Here is a 21,988-nt window from a genome sequence, read left to right on the forward strand (position 1 = left end):
ATATATGGAATTTAGAAAGATGGTAACGATAACCCTGTATGCGAGACAGCAAAAGAGACACTGATGTATAGAACAGTCTTTTGGACTCTGTGGGAGAGGGAGAGGGTGGGATGATTTGGGGGAATGGCATTGAAACATGTAAAATATCATATAAGAAACGAATCGCCAGTCCAGATTTGATACACGATGCTTGGGGCTGGTGCACTGGGATGATCCGGAGGGATGGTACGGGGAGGGAGGTGGGAGGGGGGATCAAGATGGGGAACATGTGTACGCCTGTGGCAGATTCATGCTGATGTGTGGCAGAACCAATACAGTATTGTAAAGTAATTAGCCTCCAGTTAAAATGAATAAATTTAAATTAAAAAAAAAAAAGAAAACAGATGAGCAAAAGGATGTACTCTATATCACAGGGAATTGTATCCATTATAACAACCTATAACGGAATACAATCTGCAAAACTACTGACTCTCTACGCTGTACGTTTGAAATTAACACAATATTGTAAATCAACTATAGCTCAATCAAAAAATGCACATAAATTGAGATAATTATTATAGCAAATAAGGCAGAAATTTAAAGCCTAACAATCTACAGAATACCTACTAATACATAAGGGTAAGGTTTCAAATGGTAAATAGGCAAAGGACGTGAATTGACATGTTGTCAATAGAAATTATACATGGTTGACCTAGAAAAATGTTTAATACCATCAGTTAATATTCAAGAAATATAATTTATTTCTTTAAATTTTATTTTTTCAATTAAAAAAAATTTTTTTTGGCCATCCTGTGTGGCATGCGGAATCTTAGTTCCCCAACCTGGGATGGAACCTCTTCTCCTGTAGTGGAATCATGGAGTCTTAACAACTGGATCATCAGGGAAGTCCAAGAAATATAATTTAAAAGAAGAATGATGTGCCTTTTAATATATATCAACTTAGGAATGATTTTAAAAATGATAACACTCATCTCAGTTGAGCATACAGGAAAACATCCATTTTGCTGATGGGAGAGAAAATTGAGCCAGATCATTTGGAGAGTAATTTGGCAATCTGGATTAAGGGTTTTAAAGAGTTTAAAATTGGAAATAACCTATGTTTTCCAAATAGGGGACTATTTTAAGAAATCAGTATATATCTGCATACTGTACTATTACCCAGCCATTAAGATAGCTACAGGCATTTGAAAATATTTAATGACATGAGAAAAATGCATATGCTATAACATTAAGTGGTTAAGAGCAATGTACTGAATTATATAAACAGTGTGATCACAACTATGCAAATAAAAATGCACAGAAATAGTTTGAAAAAAAAAAGGCAGCAACGTACCCATGCTTATTTTTGAGTGTTGTAGTTATCAGTGATTTTATTTTCTTTCTACTTTTCTGCACTTGTATTGTGTGGAAGAATTCTAAATTGGAAAAAATTAGAAAATAATCTTTGTTAGAAGTAAATATATACTCCTAGCTTTTACGTAACTTAACTAATGGCTCCTTGTTCTAATAGTTTCCAGATGATTTTGCTGACTAATGCATTTGTCTCAGGGTATTTAAGTGATGACACTATTGATGACTCATAAACTTTTATGGCCCTCAATCTATGTCAGGCAAAATTTAAAATAATTTTCACTTATTAACTCATTTAGAACTCACATTACTCATATGAGGTAGGTCATATTAATACCACATTTTATGGTGCAGGAAATTGAAGCACAGAGAGGTTAACTAATCTTCCGAAGGTCACATTGCTAGTAAATGGTGGAGCTGAAGTTTGAACTCAGGTAGTGTCACTTCAGTGGTCCTACCCTCTGAACTCCTCCCAGAGAATAAATAACCTTGTCTTTCAGAAAGCTAGCCAACAATAAAGGCTTATGAAAACAAGTTAGCATCAGATAACATTGTTGCTGCTGTTCAGTCACTTAACCGTTGGGTCTGACTCTTTGTGACCCCATGGACTGCAGCACGCCAGACTTCCCTGTCCTTCACTGTATCCCAGAGTTTGCTCAGACTCATGTCCGTTGAGTTGATGATGCCCTCCAACCATCTCATCCTCTGCCGCCCCCTTCTCCTCCTGCCCTCAGTCTTTCCCAGCATCAGGTCGGCTCTTCTCATCAGGTGGCCAGAGGATTGGAGCTTCAGCTTCAGGATCAGTCTTTCCAATGAATATTCAGAGTTGATTTCTTTTAGGATTGACTGGTTGGATCTCCTTGCAGTCCAAGGGACTCTCAAGAATCTCCTCCAGTACCACATTTCAAAAGCATCAATTCTTTGGTGCTCAGCGTTCTTTAAGGTCCAACTCTCACATCCAAACAACATTAATAAATATAAAAGGACATTCTTGGGTCATGAATCTTATCCATGAAATAAGAGAGTTAAACTAGATGATCTTTAATATCCCTCAGATGTAAATTCTGTAATTATATTTATTAGCAATAAAAACGGACTTTCATTTACTATACTAGGCATGACAGCTATTTTCTCCCTCCCCATCACAGTCTTGCCAACCACACACTTTTTAAGTAGAGAGCCTCCCATGTGAACCCTGATGCCACTGAGCCCAGCTGATTGGAGCAAGGAAAGATATTTCGCCCAAGCCTGGCCAATGATTTCTGAGTTTAGGATTGGTGGTACAAAATTCTAGCACACTTTTGACCACATGTGCAGTGAATTCAACGTTGGTCTCTTGTGGCCATTTTTCATCTTCTGCCCATTTTTCATCTTGTGCTAGAGAAGCAAAGATGGCAGCTATGTAGAGAAGAAAAGAAAACTACAGAGATGAGTCCTGATTCTGCCACCTCATGGAGGTGAGGGGACAGGACTGGGAAGGTGGGGAGTGTGGCTTTCTTGCTTCCTAATGGCTTTCTCAATCTTGGTTCTAGGACTCCATGATGTCTGGCAACTCTGTGTGACCTTGGATCCTTGAGAGACCCTGTGTCCTCTCAATAACCCCCCACTTGTGTTTGCTTGATCTACTTGAGTGGTTTATTACTCACTTTCAGCCATGTGAGAGACATGGGTGCAGCTGGTCCCCAGCATGTCTGGTGTGGGTAGCCAAACTGAATAGTGACCAAATTTTACACTGAGCCTTTTTGCAAAATCTGACTTGGGATGTTTTTCTGCAACAATCTGTGCTTTATCATGAAATCAGTTAAGGGACACACTAAGAACCGGAGTGACAGTGAAGATGGTGTGGGGTACTTCCACAGTGGCACAGTGGATAGGAATCCACCTGCCAGTGCAGGGGACATGGATTTGATCCCTGGTCCTGGGAGATCCCACATGCCACGGAGCAACCAAGCCTGTGGGCCACAACTACTGAGCCTGGGTACTATAACTACTGAAGCCTAGAGCCTGTGCTCTGCAAGAAGAGAAGCAACTGTAGTGAGAGGTCTGAGTACTGCAACAAAGAGTAACCCCCGTTCACTGCTGCTGCTGCTAAGTCGCTTCAGTCGTGTCTGACTCTGTGCGACCCCATAGACCGCAGCCCACCAGGCTCCCCCGTCCCTGGGATTCTCCAGGCAAGAACACTGCAGTGGGTTGCCATTTCCTTCTCCAATGCATGAAAGTGAAAAGTGAAAGTGAAGTCACTCAGTCGTGTCTGACTCTTCGCGACCCCATGGACTGCAGCCTACCAGGCTCCTCCGTCCATGGGATTTTCCAGGCAAGAGTACTGGAGTGGGGTGCCATCGCCTTCTCCACCCCCACTCACTACAACAGTTCTTTGGCACTCAGCCTTCTTTATAATTCTCACATCCGTACATGACTACTGGAAAAACCATAGCTTTGACTATATGGACCTTTGTTGGTAAAGGAATGCCTGCTTTATAATATGCTGTCTAGGTTTGTCATTGCTTTTCTTCCAAAGAACAAGCGTCTTTTAATTTCATGTCTGCAGCCACCATCTGCAGTGATTTTGGAGCCCAAGAAAAAAAAATATTCTACTTTCCCCCCACCTATTTGGCATGAAATGATGGATCTGGATGCCATGATCTTACTTTTTTCAATGTAAAGTTTTAAGCCAGTTGTTTTACTCTCCTCTTTAACTCTTATCAAGAGATTCTTTAGTCTCTCTTCACTTTCTGCCGTTAGAGTGGTATCATCTGCATATCTGAGGTTGCTGATATTTCTCCCGGCAATCTTGATTCCAGCTTGTGAGTCTTCCAGTTTGGCTTTTCACATGATATATTCTGCATATAAGTTAAATAAGCAGGGTGACAAATCAGCCTTGACGTACTCCTTTCCCAACTGTGAACCTGTTGTTCCATGTCTGGTTCTAACTGTTGCTTCTTGACCTGCATACAGGTTTCTCAGGAGACTGGTAAGGTGGTCTGGTATTCCCATCTCTTTAAGAATTTTCCACTGCAGCGGAACTTAGCTTGTGCTCCACAACCACTGAGCCTGTGCTCTAAGCCGGAACTACTGAAGCCTGTGTGCCTGAAGCCGTGCTCCACAACAACAGGAGTCAGCACAATGAGAAGCCCTCGCACTGCAACTAGCGGGTAGCCCCCACTCGCTGCAACTGGAGAAAGCATGTGCAAAGCGGCGAAGACCTAGCACAGTAAAAAAAAAAAAAAAAAAAAACCCAGAAAAACCACCAAAGTTGGTGTTACTGCCCAGAGTGAAATCTGTACTTATGGAGGGTTGATATAGAGCCATACCTGGTTGCTTTATCACATACAGTCTCAATGGCTGAGTGTATGGTACAAATGCAGTTGCTACTAAAACATTTACATTGAAAAAAAAAAAGAATTTTCCTCAGTTTGTCATTATCCACACAGTCAAGGGCTATAGCATAGTAAATGAAGTAAAAGTAAAATTTTTTGGAATTCTTTTGCTTTTTCTGTGATCCAGCACATGTTGGCAATTTGATCTCTGGTTCTTCTGCCTTTTCTAAACCCAGATTGTACATCTGGAAGTTCTTGGTTCACATACTGTTGAAACCTAGCTTAAAGGAATTTGACCATAATCTTGCTAGCATGTGAAATGAGTGCAATTGTACAGTAATTTAAACATTCTTTGGCATTGCCCTTCTTTGGGATTGAAATGAAAACTGACCTTTTCCAGTCCTGTGGCCACTGCTGAGTTTTCCAAATTTGCTGGTATATTGAGTAAATCGCTTTAACAGCATCATCTTTTAGGATTTTAAATAGCTCAGCTGGAATTCCAACAATTGCATATAATTTAGAAAAAATGTAATCAAGTTAAACAACTGGCTGCTTCTCAAATTGTGATGAAGGGCGGAAAGGGGATGAGCAGCAGGGCTTCCTATCATCATAAGCATTTTACTGCCCTGATTTTTTTTTTTTTTTTACTGTGTACATATATTACCTGGATGTGAGCAATTACTATCATATCCAGATCCTCATCGTAAAATACTGTTCATTTTTTACTGCCAACCTAGGTTCTCTCTCCTCTGTTATTGACTCAAATCCTATTGACCTTCTTCCATTTACTCTGCATGCTTTTAATAGTACAGACCTATGCTGCAATGGATTTCATTTCAAAGCATTCATTTTTTTCACTTTTTTTCACACCTTTACTGAATTCTTGCTATGTGCAAGGAATTTCTACATAAAACCAGTGGGTGTTACCGTATACTTTGTTCTATATTAAATAATTATTAGGTAATCAACAGTCATTTGGAGTTGGTGATTTTGAGAAACTTTAAAGAAACTTTAAAAATGCTACTTAGACCAAATAAATGTCTATGTGTGTGTGGGCTAAGTTGCTTCAGTCGTGTCAGACTCTGCACATCCCTATGGACTGCAGCCTGCCAGGCTCCTCTGCCCATGGGATTCTCCAGGCAAGAACACGGAAGTGGGTTTCTGTGTCCTCCTCTAGGGGATCTTCCCGACCCAGGGATCCAGGTGGGTTTTCTACCACTAGCACCACCTGGGAAGCCAATAAATGGCTATGCTAGGCTGCAAAATGTTCCCTTCCTTCTTCCCTCTTTGCTTTGTTTGGGCAACAGTAGATGGAAACAGAGAGCGTATCTACAGCCTGAAGAAATGCTCCATCCGAACAGTTTTTCATTCATTCACTTAAACATTTATTGAGCACCTAGTACATGCCAGAGTATTAAGTGTAAGGTCTTGGAGGGTATTTTTTTCAGGGAAGGTTGCTTTCTTTTTTTTTTTTAATACTAAAATAATTCATCACTGGGACTTCCATGGTGGTCCAACGGTTAAGACCCCAAGTTTCCACTGCAGGGGGCAAAGGTTCAGTCTCTGGTTGGGGAACTATGATCCTGCATGCTACGTGGAATGGCCAAAAAAAGAATCCATTACCTTGTTAGATGTTTGCTGCAGCCTCCCTTTAGGATAGTAGGCATTTGGTCAAAACTTGTTTTGCAAATATATGATTGACACATAACTTTGTAGGACAACATCTCCAGTCCAGTTTCTCAATATTTTCTCCTGTCCCCACCTGAGGGCCATGCAGCTTCCTGGAAACTCCCGAGGGAGCAGAGTTTCCTGAGACCTTGGCCAGAGGGCCTGGAAGAAGCAAGAATGTGCGGTTCGAACACCATTCATAGAGGTTGTTGCATCTATCCTTCTTCTTGGCAAGAATGTGGGCATTAAAAGGGAACTGTTTAGCTATCATCTTCGAGAGCCTTGAGGACTGAGGATGACAATGCTTTGTGGGGAAGTATGTGACATCTGATGTGGCTGCAGGCTTGGCAGACATGCTGTGGGAAGCATGGGGAGAAAGAACTCTAACTGATGGATGTGAACGCAGGGTCAAGCTTTCCCTGCAGTGTTGTTGTTGTTATTGTTGTTGTTGTTTTTATGAAATATAGGTAATTTGCTATGTTGTATTAGTTTCAAGTTCTTGGCGATGCCACAGACGTAGCTCACCAGTCTCCTCTGCCTATGAGGATTCTCCAGGCAAGAATACTGAAGTGGGCTGCCGTGCCCTCCTCCAGGGATCTTTCCAACCCAGGGATCAAACCCAGGTCTTCTGCATTGCAGGCAGATTCTTTACCATCTGAGCCACCAGGGAAGCTCAAGAATACCAGAGTGGGTAGCCTATCCCTTCTCCAGGGGATCTTCTGGACCCAGGAATTGAAACGGGGTCTCCTGCATTGCAGGTAGATTCTTTTTTTTTTGCAGGCAGATTCTTTACCAGCTGAGTTACCAGGGAAGCCCAGTCTCAAGTGCACAGCAAAGTGATTCATTTGTGTGTGTGTGTGTATTTTCTTTCTCAGATTCTTTTCCATTATAGGTCATTACAAGATACTGAATATAGTTCCCTGTGCTATACAGTAGCTCCTTATTTTTCTATTTTATTTATTTATTTTAAAAAGATTTACCTATTTTTGGCTGTGTCAGGTCTTCATCGTGGCATGCAGGGTCTTTGCTCATATGGGATCCTTGCAGATAAGACTCTAGTTGTGGCTCTCGGGCTTAATTGCCCACGTCATGTAGGATCTTTGTTCCCCAGGCAGGGATCAAAGCCAAGTCTCCGGCATCACTAGGCGGATTCTTAACCACTGGACCATCAGGGAAGTCCCCTGTTTTTCTATTTTATGTATCATAGTGTATATCTGTTTCCCTGCTGTAATATTAGATTATGGGGAGAAACTGGCAAAAGAAGTGATGGGAATGGGCAGTGTAAAGAGGAGGACAGAGTGGGGAGAGAAGGCAGCATAAGGTGAAGAGCAGCCCATACCTGGTTCAAAGGAGGAGGAAACCACGAAGCAGAGAGAAAGGAGCACTATCTTTGATTGCTCACAGCAGATCTGTAGACTGAAAGCCCCTAAAACTGCAGAACAGCCACTGGGTAGTGTCAGAGGTAGGGGACATCCACGTCTATGTAAGCTCTGTGACCTCAGGACAGTTAGGTAACCTTTATGAAGGTCTTTCATTCTGGATAAAATGGGGTGGTGGTTCCCACACACAGCTGTTGTGACAGTCAGTCCACCTGGAAGCCTCCAGTGCTTGCTTGGCACAGAGTAGGAGCAAACTGAGTCTGGTCTCCCATCCTCCTGCTTCACAGGAAAGGTCAAAGGGCTCAGGGTCCCTGTGCCAAACACAAGGGAATCATATAGTTTCAATGACAAGGAGCTGGGCTGCAGGTAGGGCTGGTGGAAGAAAGCAATGGGTGTCCAACTGCACAAGCTTCTAGTTATCAAATAGGCTGAGCTTTAAAACTGTCTCTACCGCTCAGGCTATTAATGGATGAAATAATGATGGCCAGGAGTAACCAAGAAAACATTCAGATGTGGCACATAAGCTATTTACTAAGGCTGGACATTTTTATTTTAGAAAGAAACTTCTTAAATCGAAAAGAAGAAATTCTGCAGGCACTCACGAATTTCAAGGCACTTAATCCAGATATCTGAGGGTTCCAGTATTAGAGTATTGTGGCCTCCATTTGGGAAACAGTTCTCTGTGTGTGATGACCTGTTATTCCAGGTAATTCTGACAACAGCTCCGTGAGGTAGGAGCTTCTGGGAAGCAGGCAGCAGACCATGAGTCATAGCCCTCCCCACCCCATCTATGGAGGCCTGGTCTAGGAGTAGATCAAGATATTGCCTAAGCCAGGCTAATTGGTTTTCTCTCTTCTATTATCATTCCTAATGTAAGAACAAGACTTACAAAGGTTAAATCTCATGTCCAGTTATCTATCTCACAAGAGGCAAAACTCGGATTTCTGTCCAAATCTGTTGAACTCCAAAGCCTGCTGCCTTGCTGCACAAATACATATGCTTGGTCTTTGGAGGTGAATGTCAAGTTCTAGTGGACCTGGCCTTGGCTTCAAGGAGGGTCTCCAGAGTGGCTTGGCACTAGACTGGACATTGACTTTCCCCTGTCTGTCAGCTTGTGTTCACATGACCTGGGCAACAGGATCAGCAGCACTGTATGAGAAGTTGAGGTCTCTGGGCAGTCATTGCCAAGGGAATGGGTTTGAGTTGAAATTATCCGGGCTGAACTCTAGACATGAGATGTACCTACAACATGTTTCTAAAAATAGTCTTGATGGCGAGCTGTTTGCTATGGGAAAGAGATCCCTTTGTTTTTTAAAAAAAGTGTTTTTTTTTTAAAACAACTGTAGATAAAACCTCAAATCCTCTAACCCTCGAGAGCCTTTGGGTACCAGTTAGTTATCCTTTACTCAAATCAACAGCTCTCAAATAGAAGCAGATACACAAAAACTTTTATTAAGTGGAAGTTAGACTTCATGGTAGTTAACCAGTTACAAGTGCATTTAAATGCATGTGTGTGGACACCGTAGAAGTCAGAATGGTCTTCCTGAAAGTCCAGTGTTCTGGCTCGGCACGTGCCAGTGCAACCCAAGGTAGAACCATACACACAGGAAATACAGGGCGACGATGACGTCAGACTAGATTGGCAACACCATATTCATTGTTACAGCTAAGCATTACAGACGTGAAAAGTCCAAAGACCAGCAGACTATTACTAAAATGATTCTTCCTATAGACCCTTACTTCTACTTAAATGCTTCCATAGGACCCAGGTAGCAAATTCTCAGCTCTGGGGGGACAGGACCATTTCTCTATTTTAAAATGGGCCACAGAAACTGTAAACAATCAGGGGTCCTTCTGATGCCCATGGCAGGTAGATGCCAGCTGTCCCCTTTGGAAAGTGCAGTTCCATTTAACTGGTGTCAACATTTGATACTGGAAATCTTGCATCTGAAAATCTGCCTTCTATTTCGATTAGCACCAGTTTATTTGAAATAGTTTTCCTGGTGTTAAATATTTAGGAAACATTTTTTTTTTTAAACCAACACACAAAGTCCCAAACAATGGAAAGCGAAAAACATTCAAAAAGTTGTTTTAGAGAACAGCATTTAGAAAAACAACATCATTTAAACATTCAACAAATCTATGTACAAGGTGCCCAAAGCTGGCAAGGAGCATGGCTGAGGAACAGTCATGTAAAAGGTTTATTAACCTGAACCTCCTCAGGCTGTATTTACAGTCAGATAGGTATTCAGAAATGTAGTATCAGAACATCTGGATTTGGCTAAAAATCATATAAAAAGACACATCCCGGCCCCCAATAACTTCTAAATAGGTAGCAAACATATCCAGTATAACCACAAGTACCAGGTTTAGAAGTATATTTTTCCATATTTTACATACAAACAGCTGAGAAACTTTCTCAATGGACACAGAAGAGATCCTAAGTGGCAGAGAAATGGAGTTCTTTATGTCAACATTGTCAGATGAAGGAAAGAATTTTATTTTTCATGCCAAGTAACATAGGAAAGTACTGATTAAGGAGCAAGAATAAATTATTAGGGGAAAAGGTTTCATGGGAATACAAAATCCCCAAGAGTGCTGAAGACATGTGTGTTTATTTCATATGGACTTTCCAAAAAAATATAGGTGATGATCTCTGTTTAATTTTGAAAAAAAAAAAAAAAAGCCAATGATTTTTCTTTGCAGGACAATATTTTTATATTATTTTCTATATTCTGTTTTTATATTCTTTAAAACTATATAATCCAAACCCTTTGGAGAAGAGTTTTTCCCCCCTTAGATTGCGAATTAAACACAATAGACACAACCTATGCTATATTTATCCAAGGCAATATTCATTAACTTCATGCAGTTTTGTTTGCTTGCTAATCCAGTGTTACTAGAACATTTACCTCTAAAAAAACTGGGCCCATTTTGTAACGCCCACATTTCCCATTTCTGCTAAAGAAGTAAAATATAAACCATTTCTCCTTTAATCACCTTTGCGGCTGAAATTTGTTTAGAGCCTGAAGTTTCAATGCACTGTCTTTAAAAGTATCAGCCAGAAGTGTATAGTTGGAAGTCCTATATCCCCATAATGATATGCATTCAAGTCTGTTTTGAATAATTTGCAGTTGTGGTAAGTCTCTATGAAAAAAAAAATTGACTTGGATTGGATACAAAATAACACTACCCTTTGAAAATGCATAGCTTGTCACTTTTACATTCATTCACTAATATTAAAGACTTTTATACACAAGTACTTACCTCTAAGTAGTGGTAAGATTATATTTTGAAAGATTTCTAAAAATTGGAGAGCACTGCCTCAATGTTTTTGAACTAGTGCCTGATTCCAAGTTAACACTGTCATGTTAACACTTGCATCTCACAGGAAGGACTGAGTCTTCTTTTTTTTTTGTTAGCAGGCACTAAAAAGCAATGCTTTCTACTGACGGCATTTCCCCCAAATACCCCATTTTTAGCTATTTTATCATTTTATTTGAATAGGTTAGATTTGGTGTAGAAAACAACTTGAAAGATGGCTTAATTCTTAAAAGTAGAATGCTTTAAATCTTATCATGGATGAAGGGCAACAGAGGTTTTGTTATGACTGTGGTTCTCTCACTCCCCGGCTCCCTCATTTGAAAAAGATGACCACAGGCCACTCGGCAGTTGTATTTGATGATAGTCACGAACCCTTTGGGACCTAGCGATTTTTTCTTATCCTGAGTTCTTCCTCTAAGTATATAGATTTTGATACATGAAACACTTTGGAAACTACACTAATGTCTGGTTATTCCAGAGAGCTTATGTTTCAATGGCTGACTATCATCCAACCATTAATTATAAAAATAGGAATTTAAGGTCATGTTGTAGGAAAATATTGATTAATGGCATTTTTTTAAAAACATATATGATCTGCCTGCCTGGGTTATTTTACACCCAGGATATTTTCAGTTATTGAAGTCATGGAACAAGTATATTTGGGGGGTATTGAGTTCTTCCCTAAAAATCTAAATCTATTCTAAAGCTTTCTACCAGTGATCACAGAGGTTCCCCGAACAGCTGGGACACTTTGGAAGAAGAAGCTTTGCTATCATCACAGGGCTTGGTCAAATCACAGTCATTGCTTTCCAATTAGCAGAGTGTAAGGGAAAAGGCGTAAAAAGCAAAGCGAGGGTTTACAGTCTGCAGTGATGCATCTTTCTCTCCCCATCTCTTTTTGGCTGCACTGCACAGCATGTGGGATCTGTTCCCCAGCTAAGGGATGGTACCCATGTCCCCTGCATTGGAAGTACGGAGTCTTAACCGCTGGACCACCAGGGAGGTCCCCACTGTGCCTCATCTTTTTTAAATTTCCCTTGGGTGGGGTAGTTTGTGATTGCTACACCGTAGATCCCTGAGGGGTAATTCCACTGGCCCCCGAGCTCTGCCTCTTTCCTGTCTTGATCATCTGTGCCCAAAACATGGGAAGGAAGCTCCACTGGGGTGAGAGACACGTGCTTCACAACATGAGCAGACTGGAAGAGCTTTCTCTTTGCATAAATAAAAACTTAAAACAAGTATACCCCGCAGGAGCCACTTGCTTTTCACATAATAAAGGTCGGTTCCATTTTCATGCTCTGTAACCCTAGGCAGAGGTCAGGGCTCAGACCCATGAGCCAAAGTGAAGCTCTCTTCCTCTGCTCTGATCACTCCATTGGCTTTGCTCCGGAGGGGGACTCGTGGGGGTAGAGGACTTGTGAGAGAGGCTTTGAGTAAAAGTGGAAGGACTAGGTATCTGCCTTGTTATTCTTTGTCAGTGAGTCTGACTGGATCTTTTGTGATGAATATGGCAGGTTGTCTGCTGATCAACCTGCTCTCTGAATGGTAATCCCAAACTGTTGAGACAAATGGAAACGTTTCGCTGAAGGAAGAGAGGAGCCTCATCAACTCAGCCTAACATGCAAGTCCTGGTAATATTTATCCCCATGGACCTTAATTGAAGAGTGAGAAAGCAAGAGCACAGAAGCGAAAATGTTTAATCCAGGGCTTTGGGAAGCAAACATACATTAAAAACAGCATGGCCGCTGGCTCAGGCAGATTAAGGCAGAGGGGAGAGTAACATTTTGCTAGTGAATTCAAGATGGTTGCCAAAAGGGAAAAAGAGACTCCTGACTAGAATGCGGACTGTTCTTTCTCTCCCTTAAAATTCAGCTTCTTCTCCAGCTGCTGGTTTTTCCTCTTCAGTCAGAGATGTAAAGAGCGTTCAGAAGGAAATAGATGAGAAACTTTTTTTTTGTTTTTTTTAAGAAAATTTTGTTCTTTAATGACAGTGCTCTTGCCTTTTTCAGGAGTTGCTGCTCGCTCCCCGACCAATTTTCTGAATTAAAAATTTAGAGAACTGCCCCTAGTAACTATGTAAATATAACGGTTAATCAGACTTGAGAATTAATTTTTAACACTTTCATAATATAAATAGTGGGGAGCTTTCCTTTGAAAGCTGGCAGTTAATAGTTATGTGGATGGTGCTCAATAGGAAAAGAATATTTTGAAGAAAAAAGGTTTATGGCTTAAGTGTTGAAGTCATAATCTCCACCTTCTTTCAAAATCTACAGTTGTTTATCTTTTGAATGGTAGCTTTTCTCTTGTTCCCTAGAACTTGGGTCCTTTTAAGACCTGCCACTGTTTGGGCATTGGGGTTAACCATTGCAAAATGGGCTTCTTTTCCACCAGAATAGGAAAGCTCACAATTTACTCCTCCAGTACTATATTGCTTGAGAAACATAATAAAAGTATAATTTATCAAAAAGCAGGTTATGGGCCAAAATGGTTTAGGCCCATCTAGCTCCATGACTAAACTTGTGAGTGGCTTTACTCAAAACCTGTGAAACCTGTAAGCTGATGAGAGAAGAGGACAATCCATTCATGGACTGGTCCACCTGTCAATCATACGATGACAGAAATATCAGGCATTGTCAATGTTATTTAAGTTGCATTCATATTTACCATGTGACATAACCATATTACCAGCTATTTCCGACTTTGAGATGACAGTATTTTTCAATTTGATCCTTACAAACTGAATTTGAGCTTATTTTCAAATTTGGGGGCATCAATACAAGTTTACATGGATAACAAAAGCTGAGTGTTAGCAGCAAAATAACTTTTTTCAAAGGAGTCAAAAGTTTAACTCGGAACATTGCACTAGCTAGTCATCTCCTATAATTAACCACTTAAATGGCTGGAATTTAGGGGATGGGGGCCTGGGAGGTAGGCTAAAGGGATAAATTTCAGAGTGAGTCTGCATTTGATACTGTGATGAGGGTTCTTTACTTTTATGCTGAAATACTTGGATTGTAAGTATGCGTAAAGAACATGGGTCCCTGGGGTCTTCTCAGGTCTAGAGTCATTCTGGAAGATTGAGGTCTAAGCCAGCTCTTTCACTTGCTCTTTCCCTCCTCCCTGGACATAGTAATGAGGCTGACTCAGGTTCAAGACCACTTGCACCAGGTTTGGCTTTGGAGGTGGTGGTAGTAATTTTAAATATTCTCATTTTATGCTAAGTACTAGGGAGGGTCAAAGGAAGTCATGTATCTGAAAGAGACACACTTTCTTATATATCTGAAAGGGTTAGTGATTATCCTAATACCATCAGGACTCTGGGGTAAGACACACTCTAAAATTACCTAGTTTATCCAAATGAAGGAAGCAACTTCTAATTTTTTCCATGACACATTTATTCCTATTTTGTCTTTGCCCTCAGGGAAAGATGTTAAGGTTTTCTACATGGAAAAACTCCATTTTGAGGTTAGTGGACACTCTAAAATACCTAAGTACCTACCAGTTATGAAGCAAGGATTTTGCCGTGTCAGAGGTGGAACAACAGAGCTTTTATCCTGGGATGAAAACTCACAAGGCAGGATGGAGTGGGAAGGGATGTGGAGGGGTTGGCAAAGGGCTTTGGCACGAGGAGGCAACGTGTGCTATCTGAAACTGCAGGGGCTCCTGGCTGCCTTCGCTGAAGGCACAAGGCTGCTCTTTGCCAGCCCCTCATCACAGTGGTCACGGCAGTGAAAACAGTAAGGAAGTGAGGATTACAGTCATTCAATGCTTTGGGGCCCGGCCTGGGCATGCCACGAGGCAGAGTGAGAGCTGAATAATACTTCGGTATATTTTGATCAGAGGCAAGGCTAGTTTAAGGATGTTGTATTTTTATACTCAAATCTTCCACGAGAGTGATTTTTGGGGAGAACTGACTTCTCTCCCTTTAATTTTAGTTGCCCAGATAGTGCCAATTTGTGAGTTGGGGGCGCTGCTTGAAGAACTTGACTTGATGGCTATGGAAGGTGAAATCTGCTTTTTCCCAACAGTTGAAACCAGTGCCCAAAGGCTGCGTCTGTCCATATACAGGTTCTCTTTGGTCTGCACACTGCTGGCCAAGAATTTGAGTTTTGATTAAGTGTCAGGTAACATCATATTTCCAAGTCAGAAGGTCTAGCGCCCCAGGCCTGATTTCTGCATGGTTCTGATTGTCTACAGCTGGGGTCCCCCTTCAATGGGGACGCATGTCCTCTGGTTCACTGTGATCTCTGTCATTCTCTAGTGTCCTTCCTTTGCCTGATTTGAATCATTCGTTTACACAATTTGCCTGTTCTTTCTAAGCATCTGCTATATACCATTAGGAGGCTTCTATTTAAATACGAAGCAAGACTCATTTGATCAAAAACCATGCAGCAATGAACACTTCTTGGGAAACTGTAATGCCAACATTAGAGATTTTCCAAGAGAATGAAGAGAGGCATTGGACTGCCTCATCTCAGAGATGAAGCTGTACATGTCTTCCCCTAAGCCCGTGCATTTCTAGTCCTCATGTGTGCAGATTCTGAAGCCTGTTTGAAAGCAGAGTCTGAGTGACCCTTTGACCACCTCACAGGGGTTGCCTAATGGGTAAGACTGCTCTGTCCTAGCTTTTCTTTTGATGTTATCTGCATACTTGACTAATTAGTCTAGCTTTTGAATTACTAAAATCTTAGAAAGAAAAGATGTTTTCTTGCTTAACAGTGAGTGGGCTAGAAAAAACTAATGCATTATGAAATGGTTTTGGCAAAGCTCAGAATTATTTGTGTGGTTAATCAACTCTCCATGGTAGCCTTCCTTGTTCCCTGACTCTTGGGAATATAGTGACTTTCTGATCTCAAACTTGCCTGTCTGTGAACTTCTCATGTGAAAAATCAAGCACTTGTTCTGATAAGGAAATGAAAGTTGTTTAGTTAGTGGAGAGCACAAAATTATTTTAAACAACACCAATCAGCTAAGAATTGTATCTTTGGGCTTATACACTATGATTTTAGAAATTACCATCAAATGACACTTGCTAGTAAAATGCAGCTTTGTGGTTCTGGTAGGCTGAGCACTAAGCTTGTCCTTGTGACAGAAATCTATCACAGTACATGACAGAATTTACAAGTTTATTTCTCTCATTGCCTATAAGCATATCTATTAATATTTTAAAGATTTCAGATATACGATTCTTAAAATGTTTTCTTTTCCCCAAATACTTTGAAAAAACACTGGTAAAGATAATAGGAGTAGCTGTTGTAATAATCTTTCCATCTGATCTGCATTTCTACTCTTGCTGCAGAGGGTTGATTGAAAAGATATGCATCAAAATGCTTGCTTAAAAGAGGCATAGCCCTTTGTTTGGAGAGCAGGAATTGCTTATAATATTAACACTTTCTGTTTGGTAAAATATTGTATTTTAAAAAATAAGCTACAATGTATAAAACGAAGGTCATTTCCCATAAAATGTTCATGTTCTTTATGATTACAAAACGCTGCATCTTGTAAAATATTTCCAGTTCTGTTAACTTGAGAAGTTAAGTACTAATGCTTATTATAAAAATGTCACATCTTTCAGAAATTGTAGAAGCCTACACAATGTTTTTCTTGCCTTATTTGGAAAATTAAGTTATAATTATTATTGTATTTAAGATCACATTTTGACACAACACATTACCATTGTGATTCTCAGACTCACAAGAAAAGTTATAAAACATGAGATTGTCTTCAATTAAAAAAAAAGGAACTATTTACAAAACAGGACCAGAAGTAAAATTCCCCTTTTGATTTCTAGTCCTATGATAGATACACCTTTTAAAGCACGTATGTCATTGGATCTGGGCTTTTACAGTTAGTCATGGTAAGCAAACCAGTCGGTCTTAAATACATTTTATACTTTCTTGCTCTACTGGTATGCATTACTTAGTGATACAATTGGTACCTAAAAGTGCTTATAAGCTCATTTCATTTACCGATTTCCGGTTTGACTAGTTACGATGTGAAAGAAGCAAACAGTTCCGCTCTGGAGGAAGCCCCACAGGTATGGGGAACAGGGAGAGCAGTGTGTGCTGCTGGCTGGGTTATTTTCTAAGAGAAACGAAAATTCCAGTTGACCCGTGTGCCCAGCACTTTCTCCAAAATGATCCGCATCCTCATCCATATTCATGAATCCTGCTCTTGTTTCCACTCATTTGTATGCACAAATTCTCCCCTGCGTTCATATAGATCAGAGCTACAGTTGATGTGGTCAATAGAAATTCTACAGGGTCATGAGAAAAAGCAGCACCTTGTCCACAAAAGTCCATGGAAGTTTGCTCCTTAACCTGTCATTAAAGCAAAATGCACAACTTTCACATCCCTCCCCTATAGAATTCTTGCGTACAGCTAATAATCAGTTCTCCAACCAGCTGATTATAAAAAGGAACACCAAGGCGTCATATTCATAATTACATTCAGAAACAGCCTTATATGAGTCTGTGAAAACCCACCAGGGACTGTGCTGTGGTTCAGACATCAGCCTTAGAATGCAGGTCTAAGAAACAAAGAAACTGCTCTGTTTCATAGAGCATTCCTCCACACCTCAAAAAGTTAGTACTGTCTAGTTCATGGAAATTGGTCATGAAATGGTATGTTCATTAAAAAACAAACAAATTATTCTGACCGGAAAAGATGCTGGAGATAATAGAAAAAAACCTTTCTAGTCTTAAAATTCTCCAGATCTACATTTCACATACCCTTTAGTTTTCCCTGAGGAAATGAAATTTTTTTTTTTTTACAGTATTTTGCTACTATTCTCAAGGTATTCTCTCCCATATGTACAGTTCGTGCCAGTTTCCCCTAAGTTTTCCCAAATGAGTGCTGCATTTTCCTTTTCCAATGAAGTCAGATGGAGGTGGACATGGGTTGAGCAGTCCTGGCTAATTCAGAACTGCTTTTGAGTGTGGCTTAGTGTGACACCAGCAACACTGGACTTCAAGTGATCTTGAAATTTGATAGAGGGCATGTTAATTTCAGACACTTTTTACAACATACATGTAACTTTGTAAAAAAAAACTTTGTTGGAAAGTCCAAAAACTATAACGTGCCTCTTTCTCTATTGAAAAGTTTTCATCTGCAACAAGGTTATGACTGGACAAAGACTCCTCTCACCAAGGGCACCCACCCTATTGGGGCACGGAGTTGCTGACAGGCACGCACATTCCTGCTCAGAAACCCACTGCCCTCTTCCTGACACTGGCTTTCGCCAAACAACGGAGGGGACTTTTTAGCAAGTGAGGAGGAGAGTAGTATGTGCCCACTGGGGATGCGCACGGGGCATGCTGCATCCCTGCCCTGCGTGCTTCCCATGAAGGAGCTGTCTCTTGGCGTTAAGCAGTGGCTCCTTGAATGGGAACACGGCAGCTCCCTCGGAGATGCCCAGGGACAGTCACCACCAGCTGATCATCGCTAGGATGGTGAACCCCAGTCAGGTGTCCACAGCCCCCCTGTATCCTCTCTCTGGCTTCCCACCCACTTGCTCCCGGATGTTTCCTCCAGGCGGTCACACTGCCTTCCACTCATTGGTTGCACATCCTCTGAGAAGAACTGAGACTTAAAACGACTGCTCTCTGTTGTGCAGCTATCTGGAGAAGCCTGTCCATCACCAGGAAGTGCCTTCTTTGGAGAGAGATGAGAAATCTGTTCTGCAGGAAGGGGCACTGGGGAGAGAAAAGTCAAAGGCTACCACATGCCTTCTTTAGAAAGACTTTGGGACCAGAACGCATTGCCTTTGCTGTTCCTGTTGCACGTTCTCGGAGTTGCCCATGGTGGAGGGCACTCCCATTAAGCAGCCAAGTGCCCTGGGACTTCCTTCTCACCTGTCTCCCTCCTCCCCCCGACAAATGAAGACAGAAAAGAACATGGTACCAGAGAAGCCATAAAATAAATCCTGGGCTTAATTTGGCACATCATTTAGTTCCATAATATAACAAAATAGCTCTACATTTTTTTTTAAGTTTTAGCATTTACAATCAGTGCTGTATATATTACAATTTGTAGCTTTCTGGGTGGCTTGAAAGAAATCTTATCCCTTTTCTTCAAGGCCAGCCAGGTGAAGCTTGGTAGTTCCCCAGTCATTACATGCCTTAGTGCAGAGAGTAGGTGTCTGTGTGCAGGAAGTACTGAGGGTCTGTGCCCACCTTGGAGTTGGAGCAGCGCCCCGGGCTGGCCTGAAGAAAGGAGCCCCGCATGGGAGAGTGTGTGTGAAGAAGGTTTCAGAAAGGAGAAGAAATCCTAGGGAAGCTGCGTTCAGGTCTATGCTTTTGCTTACACCCGTGCATCAGCTAATATTCAGGTAAGGACTGAGCTTGCCTCAGCCAGGCCAGAGCCCAGAACTAGTCGTGGGCTGTCCTTCTGGGGCAGAATCACAGAGCCTCACTCCAGGACTGTCCATAGACATCATCTCTCCCAAAGTTCTGGGAGTCGGGGGATGGATTTAACCCCTTGCCTTTTTAATCTCTTTTGATTAGTGATTTAATCCAAGGATCAGGGGCCATGGAATCTTGCTGAAGAGAAAATCCTGTCCTCCAGGGTTACACCCAACAGCACTGAAGTTCACAGTGAGCCTGCTCAAATGGCTGACCAATCTGGGACTCACCAGTGGGCACTGTGGCCGCTGGGCAGTCCAGTCACAGTGCAGGGCTTCCTGGTTCAGGCCAGAGCATCACCTTCTAGCCAAGATGCCAGTGGGTGAAGCAGCAGGATACCAGGGAGAAGAAAAGACAGGCTGGGATAGAGGGTGCAAATACGTTTCCTGGCTGACCTCGTCAGTGCTAAAACATACATTATAGCTGGTTCTGTACTGATTGGTAATCACAATGTGATATTAAACGAAGCTCTTTCTCTGATCTCTTAAGCATTTTTAAAGATAAATGAAGGAGGAAAACAGGATCTCTTTTAAGGAATAATGTTTCAAATGTCATATGAGAGTTTAAAAAATAAAATTGCCAAAATATATGAATGCACAGATTGTTACACTGTAGAATCTCCTTTTTCCCCTTGCGTATTAAAAAAACAAGGATATCTGTTATGACTAGATGATTTCTTTCTACTCTTTAAAAAAAAGTGTATGTACAACCTCTAAATATATTAAACTTTGCTCTGTGCAATTTCATTCAACATTCCTATGGCTGATCCTAGGCCCCCGTTCCAACACAGTGCATCCTATAAGGTGCTCTTGCGTCTTTGCATAGGTACAGGACGAGTAACTCAAGCAGGGCGATCAAGAGGAGGGTAGACAGAGAATGAGCTTATTTATAGGGCTTGACAACTACCCCTGTCCTGGCACCACCACTAGCAAGACGGACGGACAAACACACACCGGGCTAGAAAGTCTAATAAATGAAACACAGTGCAAGCCCTGGTCCTATTGAATTGAGAGATTCCTATACCAACACGCAATTTCCTTTTGGTGTTTCGTACATTCCCTTCTGAGCAAGTTCTTAATGAATAGCTCCAATATTCTGATAAGAAAAATAAAGGTTTGGACCTTCCCTTTCCCCATATAATCTTTATAGTGTTCATGAACCCATCTCCCAGACGCGCTAAAGCCTAAAACCTATAAAAGTGCACTCAGAATGGATTTGACCTCACATGACTTTCTGAACACGTGGAAGCTGTGCTCTGTGTGGTCTGAAGCAAACTGCTGGGATGGTCTGAGTTCTCTACCTTTTCTGAAACCAGTCTGCTGTGGCGTCTTGAGGGAAGGAAGGCCTGATATGCCACTGACCCAGCAACAACCGTCAGATGAGCAGTGATGAACAGATCTGAGCTGGGGTTGGCATCGCATCACTGAAGGAAGCTTCGAGGCTTACCTAGATGGCGACACATCAGGTCTTGAGTGCACTGTAGCCAGGAGAGAGTGGGTGGGGCCAACTCTCAGGGTGGGGCTTCTGAGGAAGACTCCCAGATGTTTTCCAACAGTGATGCGGGATGTCCTGAACTCAGCTGGGGCTGAAATCTGCTGGTGATGTCCACTATCAATCTCTTTTCGGGCTTATGCCCTCCAGGGCCCTTCAAGCTAACAGCTCTACCGTGGTTCAGTTTGGGGCCATTCTTCAAAACAAAACAAAACAAACAAAAAAGACATAGAAAAGATACCCAGAGTGCTGCCACTTCCTGGCAACACATCATGATGTGAACTGCTCCCAGAAGTCCGATGGAGAACAGGGAAAAGACTTCACAATGAAAACAGGTATTGTTCTTTATACAAATGCTACGGAATAACTTGTAGCTTCTTAAGTGTCAAAAAAAAAAAATCTCAGAAATGGTATTATCGAGAAAGTTTATCAAAATAGGCCTCCTTTCTAGGAAAAATGGGCTTGGTTGGTTCGATTGCTACAGAAGTCCACAGTTTTCAGACCTAGACCTACAGCAAAAAAAAAAAAAAAAGTTGACTTTTCTTTTTAAGGAAAAGAATAGTTACAGCTGCTCTCAGCTGGGTTCTCAGCAAGAACAGGGAAGGTTGTGACCTTTTTTGTTTTTTTGCTGTGATTTCACCAAGGTTCCTAGAAGTGCTTTCCCTGGGCTTCAAGTGGGTTTGGTACGGAAGGAAAAGCACTTTCCAACACCCTCGGAGGAAAAGGAGGGCAGGAGTGTCTGGGGCGAGTTAGGGGCCCGCACATCAGTCAGTGAAGCGCTGGCAGGCCTTCTTCCAGCGGCAGGCCGTGCACCACATGTCCCGATTCTCCATGCCGTACACCTTCCGGCACTTCTTGCCCTCTCCCCGGGGCTTCCTGTAAGACAGGCCAGGAAACAGCAGTCAGTGCGAATGATTCTATGGGCATTCTTTGCAGACCTCAAAGTCCCTGGAAAGCTCTAGAAAAAGTTAGGACACACAGCAGGGGGTCTCTCTAGGTACAGAGGTTAACCTGTGTGGGATGTTTTCACCACACTTCATCACTCACCTGCGCTCAG

General features: G+C 41.7%; 1 protein-coding gene across 2 annotated transcripts in view; it reads right to left on the minus strand.

Annotated features, from left to right (window-relative positions):
• Positions 1–9,140: 9,140 nt before the first annotated feature.
• ZNF704 (zinc finger protein 704) overlaps positions 9,141–21,988 on the minus strand; it is a 262,185-nt gene continuing 249,337 nt past the window's right edge. Inside the window, exons 9-10 of one of the 2 annotated variants that reach the window (XR_009740869.1) lie at positions 21,544–21,807; positions 9,141–21,440 (exon numbers count right to left, since the gene is read on the minus strand). Coding sequence is in view for 1 of the 2 variants with exons in the window: in XM_061439067.1 (XP_061295051.1) it covers positions 21,696–21,807 (112 nt within the window). In the remaining variant the exon portion in view is untranslated. Of the gene's footprint in view, positions 21,808–21,988 lie in introns of both variants that reach the window. The other variant, XM_061439067.1, reaches the window with a different exon arrangement.

This window comes from Bos javanicus, chromosome 14 (genome assembly GCF_032452875.1).
Source record: "Bos javanicus breed banteng chromosome 14, ARS-OSU_banteng_1.0, whole genome shotgun sequence".
Classification (NCBI taxonomy): domain Eukaryota; kingdom Metazoa; phylum Chordata; class Mammalia; order Artiodactyla; family Bovidae; genus Bos; species Bos javanicus.